Source organism: Clarias gariepinus, chromosome 26, assembly GCF_024256425.1.
Source record: "Clarias gariepinus isolate MV-2021 ecotype Netherlands chromosome 26, CGAR_prim_01v2, whole genome shotgun sequence".
In the NCBI taxonomy this organism is placed as follows: Eukaryota; Metazoa; Chordata; class Actinopteri; order Siluriformes; family Clariidae; genus Clarias; species Clarias gariepinus.
In genome coordinates this window covers 17,963,068-17,976,478 of record NC_071125.1, presented here as the reverse complement: position 1 = coordinate 17,976,478, position 13,411 = coordinate 17,963,068, and the positions used below count along the sequence as shown (strand labels likewise).

Below are 13,411 nucleotides of genomic sequence, written 5' to 3'. Positions count from 1 at the left end.
AAGATTTCTAACAGGATTTTTGGTTAAAATTTAAATTGTTATCATTTTTATTGATATGCTAACCAGCTAGTTGGCATGGATTAATCTGGAACACTGCTTGAGTGCAATCTACTTTTGAAACTACTTTTGAGGATCTGGTGCTAAACATGTGCTTTACTTTAGATATCTTTGATACACCAGGCAAAAGTTTGGACACAAATTTGGATTTCTTTTCTACATTCTAGAACAATACTGTATTTTAAAAACATATGGCATTAGGTAATTAAGTAACAACAGCAACAGTCATTTTAGGATATCAAGGTCAGCTGTTGTGGACAGAACAGTATTGTCAAGTGCGTTTTCAAAACCCATCAGGCACCGTGATGGAACTGGCTTACATAAAGACCATCCCAGGAAAGCAAGACCAAAACTTATCTCTCCTGCGGAGGAGAAGTCCATTTAAAATTCCCAGCCTTAAAAATCACCATTTAACATCACCTCAGATTAGAGGCATTATGAAGGCTTTAAAGAACCTAAGTAGCAGACACATCTCAATATCGAGTGTTCAAAGGAGATTACTGCATATTTTGTATTGAATGGAATTAGAAGGTGTGTTCCAAATTTTTGACTGGTAGTGTATGAGCCCAAAGACACACCTCCCAGTTTTCAAGTGCCAATAATCAGTAATACAATATTATAATGTAGCACCATATTTAAATTAAATTTGGGTGTCTGCAGTGGTTTAGGAAGATGAAGCCTGTCCCTTTCAAATACATCATAAAAACAGCTGTCTTATAAAGTCCCTTAATTTGGACATAGTTTTATGTATCTCTCTCAGGGAAAGGCAGTCCCATTATTCTGTTTAATATGGAAGTTTGAGCATCATGCCTGTACCAGTGTAGCTTTCTCTTTGTTGGCCATGTAATATTTTTATTTTCTTTTATCTTTTTCAATTATTTACATACACTACTTTTTTATAATTGCCACTTTGAGATCACATTTGGACATCACTCTGTTTAGGAAGTCCAGCGCTGTTGTCCTGCAGAGACACTTGGTCGGGGGGTAGCCGCTTCTTGAATCCCAAAGATTGTCACCATTTTAAATGGGTATAATAAGCCATGAAGTGGAGGCGCTGTAGGGTTTTCTAAAGTCTTTTTAATCAGCCGCTTTACACTGGCACCTGTAGTTCCTCTGTTGTGAGTGTCATTGTGCTCTGTAGTCGGCCAGTAGCATAGTGCTAACTGCAGGAAGCTAATATGCTAAATGCTATATGTTGCCTTAGACATTAATGTTGCATTCAGGAGCTTTGTGTTACATCTGTACAGTCAGTCACAGTATGAGCTCACCACTTTAACCTATCACTTTACTAACTGTGCTTTTCCATGTTGCTGGAGTGGTAGCCTTAAGAGTTTATCTTTTGCACTTTTAATATGTCTTTTTTTTTTTTTTTTACAGAGAAAGTGCACCTTAATTACGGTAATTGCGTACCTTATTTTTTAAAAAGGTACACTTTTAAAAGTTTGCATTCTTAGGCAAACATGCAAATGATGTCAACTTCAGCAGCAACTTCTGTATGTGTCTTGTATATATGAGATATATTCAAAGATCTATTTAATTTTCCATTGTTAGGATTGAAAATAAAAATAGGACATTTTATATAAAAAAGAAGAATGGAAACGTGCCCATGGATCCATATTATTAGACCACCCTGTATAAATCATGATGGATCAAGCCAGGTTTAAAGTACAAAAGGTACAGGTACCACCCCAGCAACACAGAAAGGATCAGCTTAGTACTCATTTCTGGGAGTGCCCTCTAGTGGTGGTCTCTCTCTCTCTCTCTCTCTCTCTCTCTCAACCATGTTTGTTTTCTTGTAATCAGCTGTGGGTTTATTAGTTGTACAGTTCAGACTTCACCCTTTCAGTGATGATGATGATGATGTTGTTCATGATGCAACGGGAAATCGAAGCAATATGTAATTTATGGACCTTCCTCAGTAAAGCCGACAGTGTTGCGCGTTATGAAATGTATTAATATTATTATGAATTTGTGTGTGTGTGTGTGTGTGTGTGTGTGTGTGTGTGTATGTGTGTGTGTGTCCGTGCACATTAAGAGCTCATCTGTTCACGCGCCTCGGTATTTCTGATATTTAGTATGTGTGAGCGTTTTATGCAAAACTAAAAAAGGTTATGCAAGTTGGCAAACTAACGCGGCTTCGCGGATGCTGTTTGATGTTTTGAAATATTATTATTAATAATAAATTACTGTTGTAAATAAAGAATTCTGTTTCAAATCAAAATGCCTCGTTGATTCATTTCCTGAGTAAGAAAAGTGAATGTTTTCAGTTTGTGATTGGCGCGTGTTTGTTCTCGGACGCTTGAATTTCATAATAATAATAATAATAATAAAAATATACTTGGTAATATTTGCTGTATTTCGACGACCTTCCCCCGCAGAAAAATTAGTTGTAAAATTTGTTTAATGTAACATTGTTCATTTAAAACTATTATATTATTATTTAATATTTATATAATAATATAGGCTATATTATATATAAAATTCTAATATATGTTAAATTATCTTTTCATACACATTTTTTAAATATTGTGTATAATTTACGTTTAAATTTTTTAAATTTTTTTAAACACGGCCAAGAAAAAGAAAAAAACCTAAATTTCAGGTATTAGGTTTCATAAAAGTTTTCAGATTATGATGACCATACATTTATAGAATTTTATTTGTAAAATATTTTTTATAATTTATATGATATCATATAATAATATGATTTTTATATAAATAGGTTTTTTTTGTTTATTTGTTTTGTTAACAATTTTTGCTTACTAGTACAACCTGTGAACTGGATGCTGTAATGGTACAATTTCCTTTTCACAAGGACAGTACAGGCTACTTTGTTTATTACTTTTTTTCTGATATCTGATGCGTCACACATGCAGTGCTTGGAAAGCAATATGTGATGTAAGTAAATAAAATAATAAAGCATAAATACTAGTCTACATGATACTGATCCTGAAATGATGCTTCTGGTTTGTACATACCTACATGCAGCACTTGAGGCAGGTCCTGTATCCACTCCTGCGCTCTCCAGCCCTTCATCACTTCTGGTAACTATATTAGTGTGGACATCATGCATATTAACTGACTTCTTAAAATTCAGACCTTTTCTTGAAAGCGAACCATGCATTGGTTCTTAGCGATGAAGATTTTATGCAAAATATTCAAAATCATATTTTTAGGAGTTATGCACACATGATATGCACACAAAGCAAAGACTTTGACACACTTTAATTACAAGTACATGTCGTATCACAGCAGAGGGCTATGAATAAATACGCATCAATCAAATAGCCAGATTGATTATTAATTATTCACTATAATAATAGTCATTTCAGCTTCTATTTTTATTACTGTATGTTTAATGTTTCCTAACAACTGCATAATTGTCTTGTTGAAACATGAAATGTTAACAAAAACAAATGCATGAGGTGGCGTGTGTGTGTGTGTGTGTGTGGTTATTGTAATGAGGCAGTTGTAGTTAACACATTAGAGAAGTCATTGTTGCATAAGAAAGAGTCTTAGAGAAGGAAGAAGGGGGATCAGGACTGAACATTAAATCCCCCTGGAGGGAGGGGAGGACGAGAGAGAGAGTGGGGGGAGAAAGAGAGACTTCCCTTCTTTCCTCCTCATGTTTCCAGTCCAGCATCCAAGCTTCAACTGATTCACATCTCTGTCCATCTCTATCTCATTTGCACACACGTTTTGCACCGTGTGAAAAAACAAAAAACATTCGTATCCAAGAGGAATGTTGTCCTGATTTTTTTCCCCATCTGCTTTAAAAGCTGCTTTCCGGTGAGTGATTTACATTTCTTCACCTTGACCCTTTAAAGAAGCTCTAGCTATATGTGGTCAAGGAAGAACAACTACAGTATGTCTTGATTTTTAGAGGCTGAGATGTAGACATTTGGCAACTACCAGATTTAGGTATTTTGTAAAGCATATATACTGGAAGATCTACTATTTATTGCCAAGGCGGACAAAGATGCAGAGATACACTGTGGTGCACCACTTAAGTCTTCAAAGACAAAGTCTGTTCTGTTCCAGGCAAACTTTTGCGAGCATTCAAAATAGCTATGAAGAGATTTTATGCATAATGTTATGTCATTATGCATTCTGTCATTTTATGCATAATATTCTCATTATGTCATTAACTCTTTATATAAAGCGAATGCAAAGCAAAGTTTGTTGTGAATGTGTGCACCTGCACGGTTACAAATCCGCAAATACCGCTGGTTGGTAGACCTATTTATTTATTGGGCACGCTACTCTAGTGTCTGTGCGTGTGCGTGTGTGTGTGTGTACCCGCAGTAATGAGTCAGGCTCGGGAAGTTTATGGAGCATGACACCTCCTTTAATGCTGCTAAAATAGTGCCGCGCTTCATTAATGCTGACCCTCATGACCCTGATTTGTTTCGCCTTCTGCACGTTTAGATTTTTATTTTTATGTATTTTATGAGTAGTGATATGTGTTTAAATGTAATTTATTAATTAGTCTTTTTTTAACATTGCGGACAACTCGCACTGAATTGTATTCTTACAAGGTGCCATAAAATTTGTCTTAAGCATTCAAAGAGAAATTAAAACTTTTTTGGGTTCATAAAAAAAACTGATTCCCAACATTTTAGTTTAAGCTTCAAATGCATTAAAGCATCACCTTTCAGCACCTTTTTTTACCCATAATGTAAATATTTTAATATTAGTGGTAAAGGGGAAAAAGAGGGGAAATAATTATTTAAATGTAACTAAAATGTTTATTTAAAAAAGGATTTTTGTGTAGTTTTTATTTTTGTGTAGTTTGTTTAATTATTAGTCAGAATATAATAATAATAATAATAATAATAATAGATTCTTTAAATAATGCTCTTTAGTAATGGCTCTTAATCATTTTGTGGTTCTGTCTAAATCAGGCTGACGTCCTGGACTGCAAAATAATCAGCTATATGTATACATATACGACAACGACATTTGTTTAGTTTATATATATATAATATATATATATATATATAATATATATATATATATATATATATATATATATATATATATATATATATATATATATATAATATATATAAACTAAACAAATGTCGTTGCATTACTACAATTACTTTTTAGTCTTTTTATCTTTGCCTTTAAACGACACGAATCATTTGCGATTATTAAGGAATTTTCTCTCAACTAAGCATATGGCCTTTTTTAATTCAAACGCAAAGATTAATAAAATTATATATTTTCCTGATAGGTTGGAAACTGTGTGTGTACGAAATGTTGCTGCTAGAAATACATTTATATCCAAAATTCACCCCAAAACTCCAGCGGGATTTTACCATCTGATCTTAAAGAAATAAAACTTTGTTGAAAGAAGTGTTTTCTTTTTAGATAAAAGTAAAATTGTTTTCGATATTTTACCTGTTTTCAATAGCAGGATTAAATATGTAATAATTATCCATAGTGCATATTCTCTAGAACATGATCGAGTTATGTTTGCGTTATTAAGAACGGTTTTTGGGCTTCTCCTATTTTCCATTTGGAGTCTTTTCTAAAAAGATTTTTTTTTTAAACAAATTAAAATAAAAAAAAAACGAGACGTGAATATATATATATATATATAAAGATCATTACGGAATTTTTATATAATATGATATATACAGATCAATTTTTATTATAATTTTAAATAAAATATTAAATTATTATTATTATTATTAGTAGTAGTAGTAGTAGTAGTATTATGATTATTATGTTACATTTCTATTATTTGTTTACCTATTTTAGTGTTAAATAGAAAATAAATACCAGGCTCAGACGAATAATTTTAAATACATTATTTGTTGTCACAAATCAGCTTTACAGTAATACGGTGAGTTTTTAGAGAATTTTAAAACTTCTATTCAATTAGCGATTATTAGTCATTGTTAATGAGCTTTTTCTTCTTCTTCCTCTTCTTCTTATTAGTAGTAATATTATAGAAATAATGAAAGTGTTTTTTCCCACATTATAGGCCTCCTGAATCTGCAGATCATCTCGCCATCAGCTCAGCGTGCCTTATGTCTGCTGCGGTGATGATGGCCACCTCCAGTACTTGCATTAACCTGCTAAGGAGAACCCCCACCTTTCAGCCTCTCCATCCTCTCCATCCTGCGCTCCATCCTCCTCTCCATCCTCCTCTCCACTCTCTCGGCTCAGACACACATTCTTTCCTGAGCCAGCAGTCTTCAATCATCCATGAGCACATATTCAACCTTCCATATTTCAACATCATCCAACCGAATCACACACACAGACCCCAGCACACACCGGGCTCTCTGTCAGGCTTCAGCAGCCCTGTCTCTTCCTCCTCATCTTCCTCTTCCTCTCCACACAAAGACACCTTTATGCACCCTCAGATGATGGAGGAATCGAAGCGCACTTACAGTTTCACCCAGGAGGATTTGTTTACTGTGCTCTATGGGTACAGTAAAGACCACCAGCAGGGAGTCGGACACGCCATCTCAGGACTGTTGCTACCTGATGATCCAGGTATGCTAATTTAACATTCATTTCATATAGGAATTAAACTCCCCTGAGATTATTACTATTATTATTGTTGTTGTTGTTGTTATTGATTATGTATTTTTCATATCGTTTATTTATTATGATTAATTATTTTAGTTTTATTGTTAACACATATTGATTATTTATTATTGTAATTTGTATGGAATTGTTATCTAAACACATATGTCGTCTCAATCTGTATTATTATTGTCCATAACAGTACTACTGTAATAAATGACAAATTTAAAACGTGTGTATTTTAATTATGCATTTTTTACGTTTTTAGAATTGTATATAAAATTACTAAATATTCTTAATGGTAAAATCTCATGTTCTTCCTAGTTATTCTCAATAATAATAATAATAATAATAATAATAATAATAATAATAATAATTCTGTTGTTCTTGTTATCTGGCAATTTGTAACTTAGTCGCCCTCTTAAACAGCCACATTAATCCATTTCCAGAAATAATTCTGCTAAATTTATATTGGAATCAAATTATAAATTATTATGATTTATTATATTTTTTTAAACATGAGTCAGTAATGTTTCTATCCACTGGGTTTCAGTGGTGCTGCCTGCTAACATCGACACAGAGAGCCTCGAGCTGCCTGAAGGTATGCTTTTTATTCTCTTGACTTAATCGCAATTAACAATTTTTCCTTTTTGTTTTTTTTCTATGAATTATTTTACATTTCATTTTGATCAAATGCACAAAAAAAAATTACATGAAGGGTGAAGATGAAATATAAAGCTGTGTGTGTGTGTGTTCTCAGGTCTGTGTGTGCTCCGCTGCTCGTGCGCCGGTGTTCCTCATTGTGGTGTTTTTGCCGCGCGCAACTCCATACCTAAAGGCACCCGCTTTGGGCCGTACCGCGGAAAAGCGGTGAACACAAGCGAAATCAAAACACACCACGACAACACACTCATGTGGGAGGTCATTATTATTATTATTATTATTATTATTATTATTATTATTGTTGTTGTTGTTGTTGTTGTGTTAGACTATAAGATAGTAACTCGCGTTTTAATGTGATGTATCTCTGTAGATCTTTGAGAAGGGCCGGTTGAGTCACTTCGTCGACGGCGGCGGCGCGCGCGGCAGCTGGATGTCGCTGGTGCAATGCGCGCGCTTCCCGGAGGAGCAGAACGTGGTGGCCGTGCAGCGCGCGGGCCGAATTTACTACGAGACGTGCCGGGAGGTGCGCCCCCTGCAGGAGCTGCTGGTGTGGTATGGAGACACTTACACTCTGTACATGGGCATTCCCATGTCACTCAGAGAGGAGGAGGAGGAGGAAGACCAGGACGGAGGTGAGGACAAAAGCACATAAATAAGCAGACAAATAAACCTAACATTAAGAAAGGAGAGACTGAGTTAAAGAGGTAAAGAAAGTCTAGAGTAGAGAGCATACCTTTGAAAAATAACATTGGACAGAATAAGGAATGATTACAATGTGGGGAAGAATAAGAAAGGAAGGAATATTTGTATTAAATGCAAGAAAAATAAATGCAAGAAAATAGAAATAATAGAAATAATGCACAGGGTAATGTGGCAGGTATTATGTACAGAAAGGAAGGAATGGGAAGAATATTGCATATATACGCAAAAAAAAACGAGGGGTCATATGTAAGAACGTCTTTCTAAGAAAAAAGAAATTAAACAACTGAAGCAACGTATAGGAAGCAATGTAATTAGATAACTTCACCAATTGTGGCTAATTTTTTTTCTTTGTGTGTGTGTGTGTGTAGACTCGGCTGAGGGCTATAAGTGTGATCGATGCGGAAAGGTCTTCGCTTACCGCTACTACAGAGATAAGCACCTGAAGTACACTCGCTGTGTGGATCGGGGAGACCGGAAGTTCCCGTGTCATCTCTGTAACAGATCGTTCGAGAAAAGAGACCGACTACGCATCCACATCCTGCACGTGCACGAGAAACACCGACCGCATAAGGTACCACAACTTATACCGAGCAACACGTGCATAAGAGGGCCAGTACACAATCCAAAAGTTACTACTGTAAATAGAAGATATTACATCAGGTGTTTGATTTAGGTTTTTATCTCACTGTGAAAGACTTGCACAGAGATAGAAATAAAACTTTTTCTCTGATTATATAGTGCTTTTTGTTTAATGCAAAAATTATCTGTTTCAATAATCAGACAAAATAAACAGTAGCCTATTTTACCGTTAATACTGCATGCTTTTTTTTAAATAGGAAAACAAATCCATTCAAGATCAAAATTCTAACTCTAAAACATTGTTCATTCAACTTTAATTCAAATCAATGTTGATATTTTTAAGTAAACATCAGAAGAAAGAGTAAAGGATATTGTGATATTATATATTTATGGAGCCTGACATTAATGCAGATTTGTAAACCAAAATATTTAACATAATTAAAAATAAATGCGCAGATTTTCACATTTTAATTTCTACACGTGTGATTTATTAATTTTAAAACAATTCTGCAAGTTGGTAAAAAAGAAAATCTACTTCTCTAATCTGGCACTAAATGATTACTCAGTAAAAACAACCGATAAATAAATGATTCACACATATTGCAAATAAAGACGTGCATACGTTATATATACGTGCAGTATTCTGTCTTATTTGCATTTATGTTTTTTTATATATACTTCTGTTTCGTTGTATTTCCATTATTTGTGTGTGTGTGTGTGTGTGTGTGTGTGTGTGTGTGTGTGTGTGTGTTTATTGCGACGCAGTCCTATGAAAGCTTTAAACGCAGCACCAAAGTTCATCGTTCAGTAATAATCCTAACTTTACGATTTGCTTTGGTTTCGGGTGAAAGACGAGGTTAGAGGTCAGAGTCTAAATGTATGAACCGTGACCTCTGACGCCACCCTGCTTTAGAAATGATGAGGAATGTTGAATGTGACAATGTTCAGATGACCGGGTTAGTGTTTCCAGCTCTAACACTCTCTCGTGCCGTGTCTCTGTGTGCAGTGCTCAGTGTGCGGCAAAAGTTTCTCTCAGTCCTCGAGCCTCAACAAGCACATGCGCGTGCACTCCGGAGAGCGACCTTACAAATGCGTCTACTGCAACAAGGTGAGGAGGGGAAGAAAAAGATTTCATGGTGTGTTTAACGCGAGTGTGTGGTCATTGTGTACACTTTACATGTTAATTAATGCCAGATGCACAGCCGAATCCTATTGTTTAACGGGATTATACGCCTTTAATTTATGACCGCGCGCAGGAACAAAAGTTTTCCTGCTTCTCTTGTCTTCGAACAACACAAAAGAGGGAATTACAGACTCCTGGCACGGGGTTGAGTGTTATCCATGATGAGGATGTCTTTATTTTTCTCAAACCCATTGTTTTTAGATATAACAGCATATACTGTATTGGTATTACCATTATTAATAACAACAAAATCCTATGTTATACCATGTGACGTCACTAAGGATCATCATGTACGATGTGGCTATGTTTTACTTCATTGAACTGGGCCTGAACTTTGCAGATAGCTCCACCCACTTTCATCAGGCATTCATTTAAAAAAAAAAAAAAAAAAAAGCAAGGAAAGAAAATTATTTTTTTGAAGTATTGTCCTGCAGCAATAAGGCTACTGCGGCTAAAAATTAAGGAAGGATTATAGCATTCAGTTTATCCCAGGGCACAAAAAAATTTACAAATTATAAGAGGCATTCAAGGAGTGAATAGACTCATTTTATGATAAAATTTATGCAACAAAATTAGTTATTTTTTGCTTAAGTAATTTTTGTCTTGACTTGTTCTCAACACGTCTTCAAACTGCACAAAGACATTTTTTAGAATGCCCAAGTTGATGATTTTTCTTTAACTTGGACTATTATTCCGTTAATGGTAAAGAAAAGAGGTGATTTTAAGATTTCTAGCTATTTGTCTCTGGAACAGCCAACATTTCGACTGACCAACAATCCAGCATCTTTGGAAATCAGAAATTTGTCTCGTCTAGGCATGCTTATAGACTGGTATATTTCAAATTTAAAAAAGAAGGAGACAAGAGTTAATTACAAACTTTAATGCATACAATTTAAAATAAAACTATAGATATTTATGTACTGTATATATTCAAGAGCGTTTCTAAATTGTGACTCTTTTATGGTTGTTGTTGCAGGCATTCACGGCTTCGAGCATCCTCCGCACACACATCAGGCAGCACTCAGGTGAAAGGCCATTTAAGTGCAAACACTGCGGGAAAGCCTTCGCCTCTCATGCTGCCCATGATAGCCACGTACGCCGGAGTCATGCAAAAGACAAACCGCTGACATGTGATCTCTGTGACAGCACATTTGAACAAGCCGAGGAGCTTAAAGAGCACATTAAGATCCACAAAAGTAAGTTCATACTTCATATCCTATCAAGTAGTCATCAGATCTGTTATTAGTTAATCCTTTTGTTAACTTGGATTCAATTTGTTTGTTCCATCAACTTCAACTGTTTGCATATATATTGTATAAACTTATGATGTAACCTATGTTTTACTATAATTTTATTTCTGTATTTTTCTGCTTTAATTTGTTAAGTTTAAATGATGTTTATGTGTACATTTACCTGCACAAATATCTCAACAAGTTCATATATAAATGTTAGCTTGTGTTTAGACGCATCTTTATTTATATAAGGCTGAAATTCTGTGACGCCATTGTGGTGGGAAGTTTTGGCTCCACATAAATTATTTACAAGTTTTACATCCGCAGTGCATCTTTACATCCTCTGTGCATTTGTGCATTTATGAGAGGCATTTATCTTATTGAGAAAGGTTTGCCAATGACAGCAAAGAGACTCATATATGTAAAAAGGACTTTTACTCTGTAACTCAATCTAGTTTAGTTTGTTTATAGAAAGAATCTACTAAACATTTTTTATCAGTTTATTTTAAAAGAAAGAGTTTCATTTGATGATATGTTTTTGAAGGGGCAGTGGAGGCTCAGGTAGTTGAGTCTCTGGGTTGATTATCATGTTCATGTCATCATGTCATCAGGTCACCGCTGTTGGGCCCTTGAGCAAGGCTCTTAAAATCACTCCATGATTGCTGTGCCAAAGCTCTGATGAAAAAGGAGGAGGGTTAGGGATCGGGATAGCAACCTTGCCGCATAAAAAACACCACTGCAATAGAAATGACAGAACCCATTGACCAATGTACTGAACAGCAGGGAAGGGGAAAAATAATGATTGATTGATTCACAATGATTCACAAAAGTTATAATCCTTATAGTCTTTCTATATAATACATTTTTAATACTTATACTTTACATTCTATGTTATGTATTTTTCACAGAGCGCCAGCTTATGCAGTCTCCAGCTCTTGCTTCCTCTCCTGGAACACACACGGCAGATCAGAGTGGCCCTTTAACCACTAAATGTGCTCGAGTGCAGCAGGACATCACCACAAGTCTCCCGCCCTTTCCAGGAAACACCTCCAGTTACAGACCATGGAATTAACTCGCAAATCATTGTGACTCCATCCTCAACTACGCACTAACATATTACACAGCATGGCTGTGAGGCAATACATGACACAGGCCCTAGCTCAGGCACAGGATCCTGGACATTTCTTTTCATTTGTGTTCAAAATGGTACACTAGCCTGCCTTTGAATTGGGAGTAACAGGCTAGGCGTCAGCATGTCACGGCTAAAACGCAATGTGATTGGATCTTCAGGAGCATTCTGGAGTTCAAAAACAATAACCACTAGAGTTGTTCAAAGTTTTCATTTCCTAAATAGAGCTACACAGTAAGGGTTGGGAAGAAAAAAATTATGTAGCTTTTGTGTTCTCTGTAATTAGTTTTTGTGGGATTAAGTTAAGATATATTCTATTAATAGAAAGTTTTTTTTATTACATTGGATCAACTACTATTTTCAGAAGCACCATAACTACAAAACAGTTTGCTACACCACTAACCAAGTTAAAGAACTTACTGGTGCATTAAACTAAAATAAGGCACCACTGTGGCATTGCACATAGCATTTCCAGTCCTGACCAGTCCTCATTCTACTGTCTATATATATAGTTTCATGTGTTCTTCTTGTGTCAGCATGGGTTCTCTTCCGCCTCTGAAAAACATTTAAACACCTATAAACTGCCTATACTAAGTTGCCCCTTGACGCGAATGTATGTGCATGGTGCCTTGTGATGGAATAGTGTTTTCCAGTCTCACTGTCCATGTTCCCAGGATACAGTCCAGGTCCTCCTTGAATGTGACCAGAATAAAGAAGTTACAAGGACAAATGATTGAATTAAGCAATTGTGTCATGTCAAATGAAACAATCGACTATGTATGCACAATTATTGAAAACAAAAGGATTCTTGAAAATAAAGGATTGTTAATTGTATCTTTTAAAAGGACTGTTTAAAAGATACTAGAGAAATTACACAAGAGCATTATAGGGGGTACAGGCAGGAAAATCACATCTGTGATGCAGTCATGGACATCAATGAGTTTCTAGACCCAAGGCCTGTTGAGCTCCATTAGCCTACTGTTAATCAACTTTCAGTCTTCAATTCATCCTGTTTTATTCTATTTAATGCATATGGAAGAAGCTTATATTTATTCTAATTTCTTTTTGTGGGATTTATATGTTGTGATTTAACAAGTCTTTATTTATTATAGTGTATGGTTTTAACTAGAAGTGGTGTTTTTGTTGCAGATTACGATATTCAAATTGCTCTGTACAAATTCTTATTTTATTTATAATTGATTATTATTAGTTTTAGTTGTCATCATTGTTAATGTAAATAACCATGTTTGTATTTTATCGTGATTCTATTCACTATAGCTATAAGCTAAAACATGGTGTTGTATCCCTATCAAAAATCAT

The 13,411-nt window shown here is 35.1% G+C and overlaps 1 protein-coding gene across 1 annotated transcript; it reads left to right on the top strand.

Annotated features, from left to right (window-relative positions):
- Positions 1 to 6,098: 6,098 nt before the first annotated feature.
- On the top strand, positions 6,099 to 12,324 carry prdm14 (PR domain containing 14). Its single transcript, XM_053488290.1, has 8 exons — positions 6,099 to 6,570; positions 7,157 to 7,204; positions 7,364 to 7,524; positions 7,637 to 7,898; positions 8,337 to 8,539; positions 9,554 to 9,655; positions 10,707 to 10,926; positions 11,871 to 12,324. Exons 1-8 carry the CDS (start codon positions 6,099 to 6,101, stop codon positions 12,032 to 12,034), a joined length of 1,632 nt encoding a protein of 543 aa, XP_053344265.1. The 3' UTR covers positions 12,035 to 12,324.
- Positions 12,325 to 13,411: the final 1,087 nt, after the last annotated feature.